This window comes from Haliotis cracherodii, unplaced genomic scaffold (genome assembly GCF_022045235.1).
Source record: "Haliotis cracherodii isolate W230 unplaced genomic scaffold, xgHalCrac1.p SCAF_3, whole genome shotgun sequence".
Classification (NCBI taxonomy): Eukaryota; Metazoa; Mollusca; class Gastropoda; order Lepetellida; family Haliotidae; genus Haliotis; species Haliotis cracherodii.
In genome coordinates, this window is record NW_027266286.1 from 49,151,511 (window position 1) to 49,171,550 (window position 20,040).

Below are 20,040 nucleotides of genomic sequence, written 5' to 3' on the forward strand. Positions count from 1 at the left end.
GTATACAGAAGAGTGTTAGAAGGGCAAAGAACTTGAACTCACATTGCACTACCTCAACATGCCTGTCACCTTAACGAGTAACATGGATACCATGTGATTAATCCGATCATCTGATGTAACGTTTCATCCTACTTCTAAGTTGTATCTTTTTCAGTGTGTGTGTATGTGTGTGTGTGTGGGGGGGGGGGGGGGGGGGGGGGGGGGGGTGGAGAAGGTGGGTGTGTGTGTAAGGGAGGGGGTTGCGGGGTCTGAGACATGCAATGTCGTCTCTGCATGAAAGGATTTTGTTGAATTGTTGAATTCAAGATGACAAATTTAATCCATACTTGGAATCATTCAATAAAGTTAAGTCAATATTAAACCCAAGTGTGTTCAACATATTGCTCCGTTGCACAGCATGGTTATAACTTAAAAACATTAATCCCTGGGCTTTTCAATACATTTAAGGGGGCAGTGGGGTAGCCTTGTGGTTAAGAGGTTCTCTCGTTACGCCCAAGTACGACTTCGATTCCTCAAATGGGTACAGTGTATGTCCCTTGCCGTAGTGTTACGGGACTATTGCTGAAAACGCTACTCAATCAATCAATCAATCAATCAATCAATCAATCAATCACAGCTTACTTGAGTTCCAGGGTGTCTTCTGTCGCTCGGAGGAACACGGCAGTCGATCCAAGTAAGAGGGGAACCTGATGATGTTTCATCACTTCTATTACAACAGATAACAGCCTCGTGTCCACACCTAAATATTCAATGCATACTGTCTTTGTGAAAAAGATGTAGCAAAACCATTTCCAAAATATTCTCTGCTGAAAGCACTGTATAAGTCAGACTATGTTATAAGCATGTGTTAATAAATTACTGCTTTACCGACTTTATCAAATACGTAATCAGATTCAGAACAACTAAAATGTCCGTTGTCGTTATGAGTGAGTGGCTTAAGATTTATGGTCACGTAGGCAGTATTTCAGCCATATCGTGAGTATGTCAGTATGATCATAGAGTACACGTATCAGTCACAATCATAATATACTCACGACAAAAGTTCCCGTGACACCAATATTTTAGTGTATTTTTCAAACAAGAAAAGTTTGGTTTTCAGTATTGTAGTACATGTATGGAATCAAGTCACAAAAACGCAACTGCTACAGAAAAGCATGCATTCCATGCAAAAGTAGACTTTTATGCAAGCCCCATGCATTTCACTACCCAAGAATGGGTATAAAAAAACATGTGCGTTAACGGGATTCCATGTGCATTGTTTAGCATCGTGCTGACAACAACCACTCAGAAAAACAACAAAAATTACGCAATTATTCAACATTATGAAATGCCACGCCTGTCCGAAAATGAGCGTCCGCGAGCCATTGGTATGCTTGAAGCAGGATCGCGTCAACGTGATGTTGCAAGACAATTTAACGTCCACAGAAACACCATTTGGTGTTTATGGCAACGTTGGCAACATACGAATGCAGTCAGAGACCATCCTCGGTGTGGAAGGCCACGCGTAACCAACGATCGACAAGACAAATGGATTCGAACAACACACCTACGAAATCGATTCCAGCCAGCAACAGTGACTGCAAGAAGCATCGCTGGCCTTCGACGAATATCTTAACAAACCGTATGTCGTCGCCTCAGATGTGCAGGGATGGTCGCCAGAAGACCCGCCAGACGTCCCATTTTGACAGGAAACCACCGTCAAGCGCGTCTACAGTGGTGCAGACGGGCTTCTACGCCGAACGGCCATGCAGTGGGGACAAGTTCTATTCACTGACGAGTCTCGTTTTCACCTCAGCCACAGCGATGGACGGATTCGAGTGTACCGACGTCGAGGTGAACGTAACGTCAATCATTGTGTCATGGAAGAAGATCGGTTCGGGGGCGGCAGCGTTATGGTATGGGGTGGGATTACAGCAAGGCAGAGGACCCGTTTGATAGTGGTAGAGGGAAATCTCAATGGACAGCGCTACCGCGACGAGATCATCGGCCCTGTTGTTCCACCGTTTTTACGTCGTCATGGCCCAGGCATTACCTTGCAGCATGTCAACGCCCGGCCTCGTATTGCTCGACTTGTTCAGGACACCCTTCAACAAAACAGCGTGAATGTCATCCCCTGGCCGGCTCGCTCCCCTGATCTCTCACAAATCGAGCACATGTGGGATGAGATGGATCGGCTCCTTCGACGTCAACCACGTGTTCCACAGACACTCCAGGAACTTCGAAACATGCTCCAGCAGATATGGAAAGATATCCCACAGGACTTTGCGTGATGCCTGGTGCATTCCATGAGACGAAGATGTATTGCTTGCATCGCAACCAGAGGTGGACACACACGCTATTGATTTGTAAATTGACATTTTGGCAGTTTCATGTTTTTTTCATGAAATCACGCATATTCTGAAGTCAGTATGGCACATTAAACCATTTGAACACTTACAGGAGTCTTTTATCTGTTGCAAACCGAAATTGTATCAGATTTGGTAAAAAAACAGAAAAGAAATGGTAATATTCACACAGCTGTAAAAAAATATAAAGATCGAAAGTATTATGAGAATATCAGAAATGGCAGCCCCATGTATATGATATTTAACGAATGAATGTTCGATTTCACACTTATCTCAACTTCCACTTGTCTAAGGAGACACCACGTATAACACGCAATTCATAATTAAGTATGAAATATTCATATAATCATTTGATAATGACTGTCAAAACATTGTACACCACTATCCTACATGACAAACGTAATGAAAGCTTAAAACCTTGATCCATGGGGCTCTTGTTTCAAAACGTGGTGACCCATAGATAGAGTTACATATGAAACTACAGAAGCTCAGGTCAATTTGTCAAAAATGGAAGCACACCACAAGACTGTATGACAAGAGGAATGACTTCAACTTTCCTGTAGTCATCTTTCCCTTTATATCGAGAAATATTCCTGCAGCTCCAGCCCTTGGTGTCTACATTTCACAACTTTCGAGGTAAAATCGAGCATGCGCTTTCTACCAAGATTTCCAAGAGCGTTCTTGTTCAGAAGTCGTTTGATCAAGGTTAAATTCAGGGCCTCATTTACAGGACATTTCCAAATTTGACGCATCAGTGACAAAATGATGTCCGATGCAATTCCCTATTTTAACTTGTCCCATATGTTCTTTATATGTATCCTTTAATAGACGATTATCAGTAATGGGATGGGTAATATAGAGTCTAGACTTTCTGATTAACAATAATTTTCTGAATCAATATATTTTGCCGAATGTTTGACATATGTTACCTGTATGCATGGGAACATATTATTGGCACAGTTTCGTGTGTTTGATTGACAAAATGTCCTTTATGCTAAACATTAGTGAGGGCAGGCATCATCGTATATTTACCATGTTTCCGTGTTTTGTTTTGATGAAAATTTAACTTGCATTTGCGCTCACCTTTTCGTGATAGTGATTTATAAACACTTGTTCATGATACAGTCGGATCGTACAATCGACAAGTACATGTTGTTTTGGACCTATTCTAACACGGAACCCCGGAACTACGTACATTCAAAATTATGGTTTCTTGACCAGTCGATGACATTTTTGTTTTGCAGGAGATGCCTTAGTGCATCCAGATCTGTAGCATATACGTTGACAGAGGACTCCAGAAACTGCAACTGAAAATCAACAATTACACAATCTTTATGTAGTACCGGCGATAAATGCGTATGTACGTTTCACGGCTAATAAGAGTGCATGGTTGAAACGGAATTGTATGATGCATACATCATCTGTATATGGCGTGGTACAATATGTATAAATGCACGAATCTATAATTCGTCGTCTTAGTTTGTAGTGGAAGTGTGACATTTCATACCTTGCGTGCGTCTAGTATGAGTGAGTTTACTGGGCTCGACAGATTATTAGGGAGCGATTCCCTTCACTACACTACTTTTACGTTAGTCCATCTGTCATCGCTTTGGACTGTCAAAATTAGGTATGTACACCATGTTTCTTGATGCCTGCCTACACCTTTGCAGCCATTCTCCAGATTAAATTATCAAAAGTCGCCGTCATCAGGGCATACCAGACAGAGTAATACATTTTTCTTCCTCATTCACACAGCCAGGTGCACATCGAGATACATTCACCTGCTCTTTTGACTTTACAGATTTTGTTTATTTCTACATTTTCACGACAGTAGTATACTAGGGCAGCTAGCTGCCTATGGAAACTGTGCCCAGTGAGTGAGCTTTGTTAAACACCGCCCCGAAAAGCGTTTCACATATTAAATTACAGCGTTTCATCATAACGTTTGAAGAAAGTTTGAAGTGATGCAGATTTAAGAATGTACCACCTTACACGAGCATGGCTTACAATCAGGACACATTTAGCATTTGAACCCACGTGGACCGTGCCCCGAGTTCATTTACACAACGCGCGATAACCAATCTCATTAAATAACAATAAATCCGATAGCCTTCTTGATAACAGTAACATACATTTTGTTTCCAGTAATTACATACCTTTAAATATTTTTTATCTGAGCGCACAACCAAAGCTTTAAATCCAGGCCATGTATCCACAATGAAGTCAAACCCCAATATGAAATGTTCTAATCTTGCTGATATTTCTCCACAAATCTGAAAACAAGGAGAACATTTTCTTGAGTGCAAGATCACTTTGATTTTGTTTATTTTCATGTGACTGAAATACGAGTCTGAATCCACGGTGATACTTTACTGTGTGTCACTTCTAGCAAATACAACATGCGTGCCCGGACTCTCCGAGTGGTGGATGTATTCAGCGGTTTCAAATGTGGATACCACTACACTGCCGTAAATAAAGCATGTTTTGTCAGACTCGATAGTCCTGGGAGCCATGACGAAACATTTGTCAAGGAATGTTCTATAACATGTCCCACACATAACATGAATCTGGCAATCAAATATGAATGATGAGTTTAATCAAACATATTGATTTATTTAAGGGCATAATTAAAAGCGTGCTTGCACTAAGTATATCTATATGTGAGTGAATATGTTGGGTTTTACGCCGCATGTCTCCATGCAAACTGGAAGCAGCCCTTTCAATATAGCACTATTTCGTACTTACAGAGCATTTTCCATGCCTGTATGTACCAATGCTACACATTCAGCTGTGAATAACCTTTCACACTGTTAATTTATCGTGTTTCTACATGTTTTGTAGATTTGCATATTAAAATCAGCAAAAGGATAATTTTTCCTCAAACGTAGAAACACGACAGATATCTTAACAGTGATATGATTATGATTACTAGTATGTTAGTCACATGAATGTGAAAACACGACCTTCATCCACCCGTGATATTTAGTCACTTGCTGCAAGACTTCCCTCATTTGGTTCTCGGAGAGTATCACCACCATATTCAGGTGTAGGTTACGGCAATGACCATATGAATCCAGCCTCAAACACGTCTTTCTATGGATACAAGAGCATACAGTGTTAGATACCTCGTAGCACAGAGACAAGGATGATAATTAAAAAAAATGTGACACATAGATTTACGATGTAATATATATGTCTAATTGGTACAAAGGTTTATTGAACGATCAATGCATAAAACAGTATAGTTCGTTTAAAACGAACACGCTTATAACGAACTGACGGATATAACGAACTGATTTTTTTATCCCAACAATTTGCTATTGTTATACTGTATATATGCTTATAACGAACTGCGGTTATAAATAACTAAAGTTAGTGGTCCTTTGAGTTCGTTATAACCGTAGTTTACTGTAGCTCAAAGTTGGAATATTGTAAGACGATACCATTATCAATATATTGTCCGACAGCTGTGTTACATTTTTTATACATGTACGCCTATTTCAATTACACTTGTATAAATGGTTCGTATAATATCAGTAATGTTCCGCTGGTAGGTAATATATTGCTATTTGTTTATGAGTTAACTTATTATGGAATTCTAATGCTGCAGATCATATATACTGAACAACAAAAATTCCTGTGACATTGAATAAGATGTAATGCAAAGTTATGTTTTAAACAGATCTGAAACAATTTTGCTTTGCAATAGATAAAAGACTCCTGTAAGTGTTCAAATGGTTTAATTTGCCATACTGGCTTCAGAAAATGCGTGATTTCATAAAAAAAAAAAGAGCATGAACATGCCAAAATGTCAATTTACAAATCAATTTATAATTTTATGTGATAGATGTGTTAAGGAATATTTATTGCCTATTTTATTGTTATTACAGAGTGTCATGTAATAGCCACACTACATAGTGGGAATAAACAGGTGTCTCACTACCTTCCGCCTTGGTCCTCATTTAGCCAGACCAGCAGAGGCTGCAACATAATATATTTACACCATATTCTACCAAGTGTTATCCCAAATATAACATTAGTTACATATTCTACCATGACATTGATGAATGCTTGATTCTGATTGGTTAAAAAGAGGTTTCCTTTTTGCTACGGAAACCCCTTTCAAATATATTAAGCCTTTTCACAAAAAACGTGCGTGTGAATACATAGATAGCCTACATATCGATTCATAGAAAATGGCTGCCGATGGATCACCCCATATGAACTGTAAAACATATCTATATTTCCTCTAATACACGCTGACGCTGGGTCTGTAATACCAGCCAGGTCCCTAAATCACGCCGAGTCAAGGGTTCTCGCGAAATTAACAGACGGCGTAGCGTCAAATAGAGGAAATGCGGTAGTTTGATATCGGATGTTTGGGGCGTTCTAGGCCGGAATACTGACTGCTTCGATGATGACATTAAAAGATTTAACGAAGGCATATCTTTTGTATACAAATGTAATGTTTATGAAACTGTTAGAGAAATGTTCTATGGTGACATGGTGTCACATTGGGCTAGCACTATAAAATCGGTATGACTAGCAGAATCTGCCACATGCTGCTAAGACGATATAAGTGAAGTTACCATAATATATTTTTAACATGCAACATAACATGCTGAAATTGATTTCATATCCCATTTGTTCTCATTAACTGGAGTGGCTTTATATCTAAACTATCCAAGTCGGACAAGAAAACATGTGCTTGAAAATATACATTAAATTTGCGTTTAGAGTTTGTTGATCAATGTATCCTTGTATGGATATTACACCAAGTGTATCTCTCATTATTTCATTAGTTTTACACTCATTAAAACTCTGGATGGTCTTACAAAAATACTATTAAGTGGTTTCTAGCATATGATATTCCTTTCAGAACAGTTTCCCCCATACATGACATCCATGTAAGCCACAAGGTAATAACACTCGCTGCCAGATGCGCACAGTGGCTATAGGATTAAGTCCACCAAAGTACAAACCAGAATCGTGATTTGTATTTATCAGTGTTCTCAAGTTTTCACTCACTAACCTCGTTCTTTCCACAGGATATTTAACAATACTTAGTTTTTAAAAGGAAAAGTTATGTTACCAAATTTGTACAGATGTTCAGAAGACACTGATTTGTTATTACATCTAAGTACTCTTAATTGCATTGTATTTTAGCGGCAACTTGTAAGCATAATTTTCTACAAGGCTTAGATCTTCACGTTTATGTAAAACACTATTTCAATATCAATGGCGACGGCTTGTTTAGTTATTTGGCTGTGATAACTGACAATTGAAACGACTCAGTCAGGGTGAGCTTCACAAAGGTTTGGTATTACTTGCTGTTAGTAATGTTGCCTTCACTAACAACACACCACTATGATAGAACCTACACGAACGTTAGTATCACGTACCTCACAACCGATGTTGTTCTTCGAATAGAATCATAGACCTTCCGAGTGTTACACGATCTGCTTGAATGGTGATGATCGCATAAGAAATGTAAACACTTTTAAAAAGTCAGCTGGAACAGTTGTCTTCGATCTACAGTAACTAAACTAAATAGTAATGTGTTGCACGATTTATAGGTTACGGCTCGGTACCGGATTCTGCCAGTAGGGTATGATGAGAACCATCGTCTAATTATTACTAAGACCATAAACAGAATTACCTTCCCAGAAAACGCTTGTTCGTGCAATGATTCATAGAATTAATGTCCTAGTGATATAACTTCGAAGACGTGTTTATAGGATGGCGTGTCTCACATCCGCCACTGCAGTCAAATTGGAGATTACACCCATCCTATATCAATGAGAGCGTGATTAAACTTAATGTCGGCATTGTAGTGGCGAGTAAGCAATTAGAAATACATTCAGAAGGACCTATTTCCTTTACAGTAAGTTAAATCCTCTTAAAAAAAGTGACACTGTAGTGGGTACAGAATTCAAAACCTTTATCATTAGAACACTAGATTTTGTGAAATAAATTAAATGAAATGTATTGATGGGTGCTGAAATTAATCCTGGAGACTCTGGAGTGTCACGCTGTATGTTCATGTATATTTGGATTTTATATGAGCTTTTCACAAAGGAATTACAAATAGACGATCTGGAGTACACCGAGATATTAATTCGGTAAGACAGTCCCTTGTGTTGTCATGCAACTGTTACCATTGTGCATCCTAATTGTGCTAAGATCTACTCGTACCGACGACCAGTATTGAACTTTGTATAGTTAAAAAGGTACAGAATCAAATACTATAGGTCCCAGTGAGTATACTATATTTATTGTTAGTTATCAGTACACAGAAATAAAACTTAAAGTTCAGAATTAATATACTTCCTAAATAAATGACAGAAAACGTTCAACACAACAAATATAATTCGTGATACCTTGTGTTATTGAGTAAAGCACAGCACCAGAACAGGTCATAAGATTGCGCCTCGTCATACAGTGTATGCAGATCCCATAACGACACAAATGCGCGCACTCAGTGACGAGGTGTGATATACCAGGAGATCCTGTTCGATGCAACACGGTCAGATGTCTATGTAGGTACGATATCCTGTTGCTGCGGACAACGTTATGCAGTGTAATACTTCCTTATTTACACTTCCCGTTGACGAATTATTGTCAGTCGTGACATGGCAGTTATGGTGACTTGCAATTTTATCTTCATTAAACATCTTGTCTAGCGACACGGGCACATACATAGCTAGATTAACAGCGATGTTGTCTTGTTACTACTTGTTTATCATGTTTTGTTTTATCTGTGTTTCTTTGTCGTGTGTGTTTTTCGTTTATTGATATATTCTTTTCATTATTATTACTTACAGATTAAAATAAAAATGCAGCAAAGAGGGTTTAGGTGATCCTGGCACAGTCAGGCTGGTTAGGCTCATCATCAGCTCAGGGCCCTTACACGCAGCCCAGACAGCAAATGGGACATTTCCCAGGAAGCGCTGCCAAGTTGAACCCACCCAAAACATTTCGGAGAATGTGAAGACTCCCCAACACTACACCTTCTGAATTACCCAGATTGTCAGAAGGGCTGAATTCCTTGCACGAAACCCGGGTACATTCCCAATGTCAGTCAACAGTTGGGAGGTACCAAACCTAATGCACCCAGAACAATGGGGAGTCGTACAACTTGGTACTTTGGGCCGATTTGATATGGCACTTCGTGCACAATGCATGTCTATCATGAAGAGCCTCGAACGTTGATCAAACCACGCCCTCCAATTATGATTCGTAAATATAAGCGATTGAGGGAAGAGCGAGGGTAGTGGGATCTATTGTCTGACATGATTGACGTGTGAGAGTGTCAATACCATGAATTTCTTGTTTCGTCCAATCAACAACACAAAAGAATACGATAGGACGGGTACAGCATAAGTATTTGTGGCTTTAACTTTATTGCGAGCGTTCAGCTCTGAACTCCGGATTTTCTTTTGTCAGCCCAAAGTTTTTCCTTGATATTGGCATTCTGGAGTTTGTCTCTAAACTGCATTCCTCTGTACGTATAGGACTGACCTTCCACGAGATGGTCAATAACTCCTCCCCCAAGTAAATTGACTGATTTTCCCTCTTCTCCCTTGCCACGTTATGAAGAGTGTTTCATTTGTCGAGCCCAAAGGACATGTCAATATCATTAGAGAAGGATTCGACAATGAGAATCTGTTTTTATGTTGGATTCTCTATTGGCAATACGTTCAAGGTCATCCATGTAAAAGGGGGTAAGTAAGGGGTGTCGGGGATCTGTGCTGAAGAGATCCTGGATGATAACCTTCCCCTTTGTGATTCTGTGACAAACAGAAAAGCAAAGTACAAAATGAATCGCCCTTAAATATTCCTCTTCTAATATAAATTGGTTCCGAAGTCACACTTGCCCCTGCGAATACATCTTACATTATTACATTATTATTGGTGTTGTTATTATTACCTTTTCAATATGTTCTTTTTTTAATTGGGGAGGGGGTAACATGTAGACATGTTGACATTGTGGCTTGTTTGTGAGTTTTCTGTTGTTTTTAAAACATAACAAAACTGTCAATAATGTATTATTATTACTTTTTGACAGAAAAGCATATTGCATTGGTTTTAGGTAGAGAATAGTTCAATATTGCGATGCTGTTCACATTTCGTAATCTGTGTGCATGGAATTGGCGTAAACATAATATATGTTTTTATTATATACTTCAGTGTGAAGAAAAGTTGAGTTGAGAAAAGTGATATTTTCATTTATCACTAATGATAACCTTAATCGTAAGTGTCTTCTGCTAATAAAACATGGACACACTCAAAATAAGTGAAATCGATGTTTTCCTGGCAGATTGGGACTTAAGATTTCTTGAACAAACAGAACTTATCCAGCAACAAACAAAACCTATCCAGGAACAAATTGAACGTATCCAGTATGTCCAGTAAAATAAGACTCACAGATCTTCAAAGATAAGTACTGGTGATGTAGATAAATATCTTAAAGAACATGCAAATGAAAACACAATGAAACAAACCTTGTACGACCTGAATCTTTTAAAGCAGTTTCTGGCGCAGGAAGGTGAGGTTAGGGCTATGGAAGAGATTGAGCCACCTGTCCTTGAAGATTATCTCAGCAAGTTCTTTATCACTGTTAGGAAGAAAGATGAATCGGAGTATGAGCCTACCTCACTGAGAAACTTTCTCTCCTCCTTTGAGCGACATCTAAAATCAAAATCATATGGTCATAGTTTGATTAATGGTGAGAAATTTGGAAAACTGAGAGAAATTATGAAGGCTAAATCTAAGGATTTGAAGGCGCAAGGGAAAGGGAACAAACCAAGAGTCACAGACAGTGACTTGGATGCCATGTACGAAGCTGGAACTCTTGGCCTAGCAAATCGTTCCAGCCTATTACATTCCATGTAGCTAATTTGTACACTCTATTTCGGAATGAGGAGGGGAAAGGAAGTTCACTCATGAGACGGGGGGACGTGGAACTGAGGGAAGGGGATCAGGGGGCTATTTAATATATACCTCAGAGCGTCAGTCCATGACACGTACTGGAGCCAATCCTAACGACATCCGCAGGAAGCCTCGTGCATACAGCATTCCAGAAAAACCCGACAGGGATCCAGTGGCCTGCTACAAGATGTAACGGGAAAATCGTCCTACTTCAATGCTTCAAACAGACAGTCCTCGCCATCAACAATGGAGGAAAGGCAGATCACCGTGGTACAAGAACTCGGCAATGGGCTTAAATAAATTGTACAGCACAATGAATGAGATGAAGGATGGAGCCAAACTTGCTCAAGACAAACGGATTACACCATACAGGTGATATTAATAATATTAATATTCAAAAATGTTATGTGCAAAAAAATCATTTAAATTTTGTGTAAATTTTCTTTCATTGACCATTAATTAAATGGCTATTAATTTGAATATGTATAAAAACTTGCCATATTAAGTTATTTCTTCCCAGAATATTATAATTGATAAGAAAATAATAATTAATAATTATATGTGTTACTTTTCAGCATGAGAAAGAACCTTTTACAGAAACTGGTGGATGAAGGTGTTTCTCCTAATCAGATCATTAAAGTATCAGGTACATTCAATGGAAAATAGGCCCTTTAAATATGATAAATATAAACATTGCATATATTAAAATATAAGCTCACATTACATTTTTTTTTCCTATCATAATAATAAAAATGTTTATATGTACATATGATAATTATACCAAATTGTGGTGATATTTAGCACAAATGTCATGTTACAAAGAATAATAACAGTATCTAATATAGTTAAATAAATATATGATAAACTGTTCTCCCTTTAGGTTACAAGGACACAAACTCCATTACGAATTATTCCCATCTGAAACCTGACCAAGGCTCGCTAAATACAATGTTTATTCCTAATGCAGGATATTTACCTTCCCCAAACACACTCGCGTGATAACCTCTTTATCATATAATGTCATTCTTTAATTCTGTGCTTTAAAATCGCTTTCCCTCTCTCACAAACATTAACGAAACATTGTGAGTTTTCCTGGAATGCGCGGATTAATATTTATTACGTCACAGGGTAAGTGATGTGTCAGTCGGACAGTGACAGTAGCCAATATAGTTCCAACTGAAATCTGTTTCTTATACAGTGGCGAAGCAACATATACGCAAAACAACAGTTGTTTTCAATTGCCTCTCTCGGCAATCAATCGGTCTGTCCGCTAGAGTAACTGCCCTTGGTCAAAGGGAAGCTACTCTAAACCTAGTCTATGAGACGTCACGGCCACGGTCAGACGTTGTTGACAGTCGGTCTGTCCTGTCATAACGTTAAGAAGTGTAGTCAGATGTACACAGTACTTCACACAGCGACAAAACGAAACAAGGTAACAATTCAAACATATTTCGGCCAAATCCAACTATTTTAATTTGTGGAGAAGGTTTCAAGCCGCAGAGGTCTACAAGCACAGATATGGCTACTGATCCCGCCCTCGCAAAATTGTTTCGAAATTTATATCTCCAAAGTTGCCAAAACTTATAAAAATGCCTTCGCTACGTCACAGTTAAACACTGATTTTCAGTATATTAGACTGTTCTTTTGATAATGATAGCAGTTATCCCTGTAGTTTATCCAGATTCCCGATGGTTAGTTCTGACTCGATCGCCGAATGACGAGGGTGACGCCATGTTTGTTTATAAACAATGAAAGTAGTCCTACTTGACCTTTGATATTTGCATCTCTATCCGCATATGACCCCAACGGATATCGTTTTTAACCGTTGGCTTTATCTTGCCGAGAAACCTACCCATTATATGATAAAATCTCCTACTCGTTGTCGAATGTTCAACCGTCGCCGCCTGCCTCATCCACTGTCACATCAGCCTCCGGAGTGTCAACATCCGATGCAACCGCTTCAGTGAACATCACATCAAATCAACTTGCGCATCAAAGTTTCCTTTCCAGCATTCTGTCAAATAATACAATCACTGGAAATATCAATATCTGTATCTCTCCAGGTGCATTTGGTTATTAGTGAGTGAGTGAGTGGGGTTTAACACCGCTTTTAATAGTATTCCAGTTATATCGCGGCGTGTCAGATTAATGTGGGAGGAAAGCGAGAGGTGATGCGGGTCTTTGACGTTTACCAGTGCGAAGCCGCAATGATCAGCCGACCGAGTAGGCTTGTGTCAAGTTGTGACTGACGAAGCATCTTGTGACTGACGAAGCATGTTGGCCTACACGAGACAGCTCGTACACATACTGTTGATTTACGTCAGTTCAACGTTGACAAGTCATATAATGACAGATGGTCATTTATGTAGTTAATACCGATTCTTACCGTTTGTTATTTTGTTGAAAATGATTCGTAGTAAACTGTAAATTTCTCATCTAATTTGTCAGTCGATACTTTTCGTTTCGCAAAGCGCCATTTTGTTACTTGACTTGCGTGTATTCTTTCGCTTCGAACAACCGTCTCATTGATTTGAAATTTATATTTTGATGAAGTTGATTTTGTATATAATCATATCCAAATGTATACTAAAGAATGTTAGTGACATTGAATATTTTCGGTTACTTTTGTTTATATTATTTAAGATTTAGCAAAGATGGAACTACATTTTAAGTCGTACTTACAGGTTGTGGTAAACCGTCCATGTTACATGTTTGTCGGGAGAATTTACGCTTGAAGGTTTTACATTTGTAATGAAATGATTTAATCTTCCTGCAGACTACTACACAAAAAGTATATAATAAATAGGATATTTCATGTGACTTTGGGAAAAGAGGTATTTTCCCTGTCACTCGATGAGAGAAATATGATATTTAACTCGACACATGACAGTAGTTGTGTGCAGCGCTACAGGACCGCTCCTGGCTTCTGATTGGGCGGTTGGGTCACGTGACCTCTGTTGGCGTCACTTCCGGTTGGGTGTGCGCAGGGCATAATGGGTCCTGCGTGCGAATCCAAGATGGCGGCGCATCCGGTTCCGGTGGCGTGCGCACCTCCAAGAGGGCGGCACATCCGTTTCCGGGGAGGAGGGGGAAAAACCCAGAGAAGCGGTCGTAAAAGGTGAACAAGATCGACATTGAAAGAAAAAAAAAATGTTTTGTTCTAAACATAGACGTGGTGGTGGTGGTGGGAGGGAGGGAGGAGGTGGGTTCTTTGTTTGGGTTTGAGGGTCGTCAAAGCATGAGGATGAAAAGCGTTCTTTCAGGAGAGATGGGTGGCCCTGAGATGGGTGGCCCTGAAAAGGGCCGTTGGAAAACAAACTGGAAACGGCAGGTAACGGTAACGGTAGTGTTTTCTTGAGGGGCTTCTGTCCCGTTTTCTTTTCCCTAGACGTGGTGCGATGCCCACACGGAGTTGTGTGATGCATTCTTTTAGCTCGAGGACATCGACATGCATTGTTTCTATGAAATGAAGCACTTGTGTCACTGGTGTCACTGGTGTCACGGGTGTCGACGTGGACAGTACTGCTGACGTTTTCTTTCGACTGGGTTCTGGGCAATCTGCAGCGAAATGACCCACTACTTGGCAGTTGTAACAGGGACCCTGAGGAGTCTTCTTTCGACTGGGTTCTGGGCAATCTGCAGCAAAATGACCAATGACTTGAGAGTTGTAACAGGGGCCCTGGGGAGTCTTCTGCTTACCTTGTCTGCTTATCTTCGGACAGACATAGTAACGGTGACCTTGAGCGTGGCACTCGCTACATGTCACTTCAGGGCAGAGCAGGTAGCTGTGACTGTTGGTCTGGCACTTCATACAACTGTATCGAGGTGGCATGGTTGGTTTCATAGAATGCAGTGTGTGAGTGGCTTCGCTCTTGTTTTTTTATAGGAGAGGCAGTGACACCCTGCTTCCTGATTGGTTCCCCAGGCAGCGCCACCGATTGGTTCGTTCTGGTGCCTGGTCTGCACCTCGGTTTTCCAAAACGGACCGACACCTGTGTTTCTTTTCCATAGGAAATGGATTTTACCATGGGAGAGAAAGCACAACCCCTGTTCCACTAATCAGAGCCCAGCATGACCCGAGCGCGGTCTCTGATTGGCTGACAACCCAAGCCTCTGATTGGTGGGATCAGTAAAACAAGTACAGTGTATGGTCTCCCTGAAACAGACATGACACATCACTTGACCACTGTTGCAGCTTATGTATCTTAACATGTTGTTGTGTCGGCAGGCACTACATTCACGTTGTAGGGGAGTGAGTTGAGCTTCTCCATAAGGATCCTGGTCAACGTTGTCATCATTATCGTTGCAAACCATGGGCATACCTGAGGAGAAGACATTAAAATCTTCCGGTGATGCTGGTGACCAAGAAGCATCAAGCAGGGTGGGTGTGTCTAGATCCATGGAAGGGAGAGTTGCCAGCTTGAGCGCTTCATGATCATCACTGTCACCGGTCGTCATCATTCGGTGAATAGGTTGGCTCCCGAGGGGTTTGTTCCCACCACTGTTCTAAAACGGACTGCGCTGAACTGACATCAGGGGTCAATCCTGTCAATCCAACAAGAAAAGAATAATATGAATAGTCATATTCATCATCATCATCATCATGGCATACACATACCAAAGAATAGCATGGTACTTACAGCTGTTCTTGATGAGAGATCTTCAGAGACAATTTCTTCCGTGGTCTTCTTTTTGCAGGTGTTGCAGGTTTCAAAAAGGATGTCCCTTTCGTTTCGGAGTCTGCTGCTGCTGTTGCTATGGTGGTGACAGGCGCTGTTGTGAGGGTGGTGGTGGTGGTGGCTGTTGCTGCTGTGGTGGCAACTGCTGCTGTGGTTGTTGTTGACGCTGCTGCTGGTGGTTTGCTGGTTTTTTTCTTCTGGGTCTTCTTTGTCGTCTTCTTTGGTAATACTTTCTTGGGTTCAGTCAGTTTCCTCATCTTTGAACGTATCTTGGCGTACGCGTCGTCGGCCTTTATCTTGCACACAACATCTCGTACACTTCACCCCAAAGTTCAGCAGTCATGTCACCGTTCTCATCTCCACTGCTTCCTTTACCACGCATGTTGCTCCATGTCTTGGCATTCATCAATTTCGACATGATGTTGTTTGGATTTTCTGTTCGTTGTTTCTTTCCAAGTCTTCACGGATGTGTGTCTACACTTCATGGTACTCTCTCCAAACACGTTTCTTCCATATAAAACGCCAACAGCCAACACAGTGTGATGAACATCAATCAGAGGGACGATGTTGTTGCTTGGGCCGTTCAGTGAAAAGTGATGACCGGAGAGCGTTGGTCGTATTAAAAGGCACTGATACCCTGCTTTCTGATTGGTCCGTTCCGGTGCCTGGTCTGAGTCTCAATTTTTCCAAACTGGACCAACCCTTGTGTTTCTTTTCCATAGGTTTAGGCTTGTAGCGTGAGAGAGAAAGCACAACCTCCTTTCGACCAATCAGAGCCCACCATGGTCCGAGCACGGTCTCTGATTGGTCGACAACCCAAGCTTCTGATTGGTCAGATTTTGATCCGGTTTTTCTGTAGGGGTCCATGTCGATTCAGTTTCAATCCGTTGTGATGAAATAAAAAAAAAATTATCTAGTCGTCTCTGTACCCAAAGGGGAGCGTGTCTACATGCAGCCCTGTGATTTCGTCGTAGACGAGACGTGACTTGTCGTACACGGTACGATAGTCATTTCTGGTGGGTCGGGTCACAAGAGCGTTTCCGTGTCGAGGTCCTTTTCGAATGATTTGATGAGGGTAATCCAAGCTGATTTTCTCCCCCTCCTCCCCGGGCCAGTGTCCCAGTATCAGTCCTTTCATGGTGTCAAAGTTGAGATGTTGTTGGTTTCTGTTATTCAAAGTAAACCCTCGCACTTTGCAGGTCGTGCGCGTTCCATCGGGTCTGGGGTTCAGTAACTCATAGCCATAAATTTTGGGACCTCCTGACACAAACGTCTTGATGGTGTTTCCGTCCAGTTCATCTGTAAACTCACCCAACGAATGGCCCAGTTCTGGATTCGTGTCGTGGGGTCGATGAATGTAAATGGTGCTGTCCGTGTCAAAGTACAAGACCCTGCGACCCACCTGGGCAAGGGTCTCGTACAGTTTGAGACTTGCTTGGGTGGTGACCCAAGTAGCGATGGCGACATTGAAATGAGTATGAGGGGTTTGGAATTCTTCCTTGTGGGTATAGGTCACTTCCACCATGTGTTCGTTGAGAACGGTAACATCCTCCATGGTATTGCGTTCATCCCTCCACAAGGCAAAGTACTGTACAGGATCGTTCATATAGATGTTCTGACTGTAGTCTAACCGTTGTCCAAACTTGCCCCAGAGCGAATTCAGTTGCGTCTTGGCAATTGTGCAACGTCCTGGGTTTTTTTCGATGTGGGCCTTGACCAACCCAATGCCTTCTTTGTCATAGATTTCCTGGATGTAAGCGTCGTGATCCGTACATCCCTCGGGGTATCCGCTGGCTTCGAGCTTCTCCTTGAAATGACGATCGATATAAGTGTCAAAGAGTCCTTCTTGCTGGGTGTTGGGGTCATGCTGTGCAAAGGTGTCAAAATGCCAAACGTCGTAGATCCTGAAGCACCTGGTAGTCATACTTCTTCACGGCTTCCTGGAGTTCTACCGTGGCGTACGTGCCCATCCATGACCTCTCTTCATCCATGTGCTTGCAGGGGGAGTCTGACGTGCCGGATGGTAGAGTCGTTTCGGTGGTAGGACCCGACATTGGATCAGTCCTTTCAGTTCAAACAACGTAACCCCAGGTGGTTGATGGAGAAGGGTCGGGTGTCCCGTGGGATACGCTCCGGTCTTAGAAATGTAAGGATAAAGGGAACAAATATCGATGTACTTGATGGTTTCACCTTCTTGGGCTTTGTAGCATAAACGCGTGGCATTGGTGCGACCTCCATAGAAGGCGTCGCGGGGGTTGAGTGGTCCAGGGACATGAATACAGTGGGGTCCCTGCATTGAAAGCACGCAGAGCGGAGTCCTCCTGTTGCATGTTTGTAAACTCGTGCTCCTGGCACCCATGCCAGAAACAGCCCAGGAATTCGTAGATGGTGCCTGCCGCTGGATCGTTGCCATCCACACTGTACCGATGTTGACCCTCTCCACACGTGAACTCTTTTTTCACCTCCATTCCTGGCGTGCTGGAGGTGCAGATTGGGGTCCTTCTCCTTCAGATAATTGAACCAGTCTATACAGGCCTGGGAATAGTTTCTCTTGGGCTGTTAGCCTTGAGGTGGAAGAATGGCAATGGTATTGGGTTTCAGGTCGTGTTTTCAGAAGGATTTCATGGTGAACGCAGCAGCTGTCATCACCTCTACAAAGGGATCCATGCGAACCGAGCTGATGGCGTTCCGTCGGATGTCAGCGCATCCTCGTCTCAAACTGTCCACATCGCTCTGGTAGTAGGCTAAAAGTTCTCCTTGTAAGTCAAACAAGGCTCCTTCTTGCACTTTTTGGGTATGCCACTGGAGGAAGGCTGTGCATTCCGTGGGAGACATGCCATCGGGATCGTACATGACGGCTGGTGGATAGGGACCTCTGTAGGTCTGGTTGGCTTCGGTATTGAAAAAGTGCGGAAAATATCCTTTCTTCAGTTCTTTCAGCCCAAAGCTCTTTGGAAATGCTTTCAGTGGGTAGGGTATGAAATTTAAGCTTCAAAACACAACCGTCCCAGGGTCACCTGTAAAATTCGAAGAGTTCGGGAGTACAGGCCCTTCAGGATCAAGTGCATATCATAGGATTGTGCATTATGTGCGGTCCTCCTTCTGGACTGTAGTGGTGGTGGTGGTCTTGTTCTTTTTCTTCTTTGTCTTCTCCTTCCCCTTTTCCTCCTCCAACTGGGTGGGCGCGTCCACTTCCATGACATCTTTCCCCTCCACTTCCGTCTCCTCCTCCTGGGTGATGAATGTCGTTGACGTTTTGAAGAGTGGTTTCTTGAGGGGGTTCCATCCCGTTTTCTTTTCCCAGGGTGTGCTGTTGCCCCCTTGTGTGTGCTGTCCTCTTCCTCTTGGTTCTTCTTCTTGGGTATTTCAGCCAGCGTTGTCAACCACACACACACATCATGTCGCGTGGTGGGGCCTCGAAACACGATATCGCGGCTGGGACCATACCCTTCTTCTCTTCATGGACAGTGTTCGCACAAGTCCTTGCTCACTTCACTGATATATCGTCCACATCCTAAATGCACCACCCACAAATTTGGAATGTGCTCTCCCGTGTCTTGCATGCATTCAAAATCTTAGAACACGTATTTGACGTTGTTCCTCTTCCCCCTCCTCCTCACCCTCTTCCTCCCCCTCCTCATCCTCGTTTTCTTCACGGAGAGGCGTCATGTAACAGCGATGGTCTGGGGTCATGGGTTCTCGACACACTAAGCAGGGATGTTCTTCATCTGAGCACTCGTGATGAGCCATGGGGGTCTCCAACACGCGGACCAGCTGAAAACAGGTCGGACACCTGTGAATCGATTGACAGGCGCTGGGTTTTCCCTGACGGTGACTGGAGATGTTGGGTGTAACACTGTTGATTTGGGAACCAACGTTGACATGTCAAGCAAGGGATCCCGTGCTCTTCCTTGGGTCCGCAATAGCTAGAGTGGAGGCAGCGGTGACAGCGGTATTGCTTGGTGCAGGGATGTTTTTTGGGATGGTCGTAACGTTGGTCGCAGCGTTTGCAGCAATGGTTAGATGCATAAAAAGCTGGCATGGAAGTGATGACATCGTAGTGCTGATCATAGATGGTATAAATG

At 42.0% G+C, this 20,040-nt stretch overlaps 1 protein-coding gene and 1 pseudogene across 1 annotated transcript; both read right to left on the reverse strand.

Moving 5' to 3' along the window:
• Nucleotides 1-15,335: 15,335 nt before the first annotated feature.
• On the reverse strand, nucleotides 15,336-16,822 carry LOC139475500 (uncharacterized; annotated as a pseudogene).
• A 46-nt stretch (nucleotides 16,823-16,868) lies between these two features.
• LOC139475501 (uncharacterized) lies at nucleotides 16,869-17,879 on the reverse strand. The gene has a single exon (XM_071258697.1). It carries the CDS (start codon nucleotides 17,877-17,879, stop codon nucleotides 16,869-16,871), a length of 1,011 nt encoding a protein of 336 aa, XP_071114798.1.
• Nucleotides 17,880-20,040: the final 2,161 nt, after the last annotated feature.

Excerpts from the sequence above, each read along its gene's own strand:
- LOC139475501 (XM_071258697.1), bottom strand. The coding sequence starts at position 17,879 with ATGACTACCAGGTGCTTCAGGATCTACGACGTTTGGCATTTTGACACC.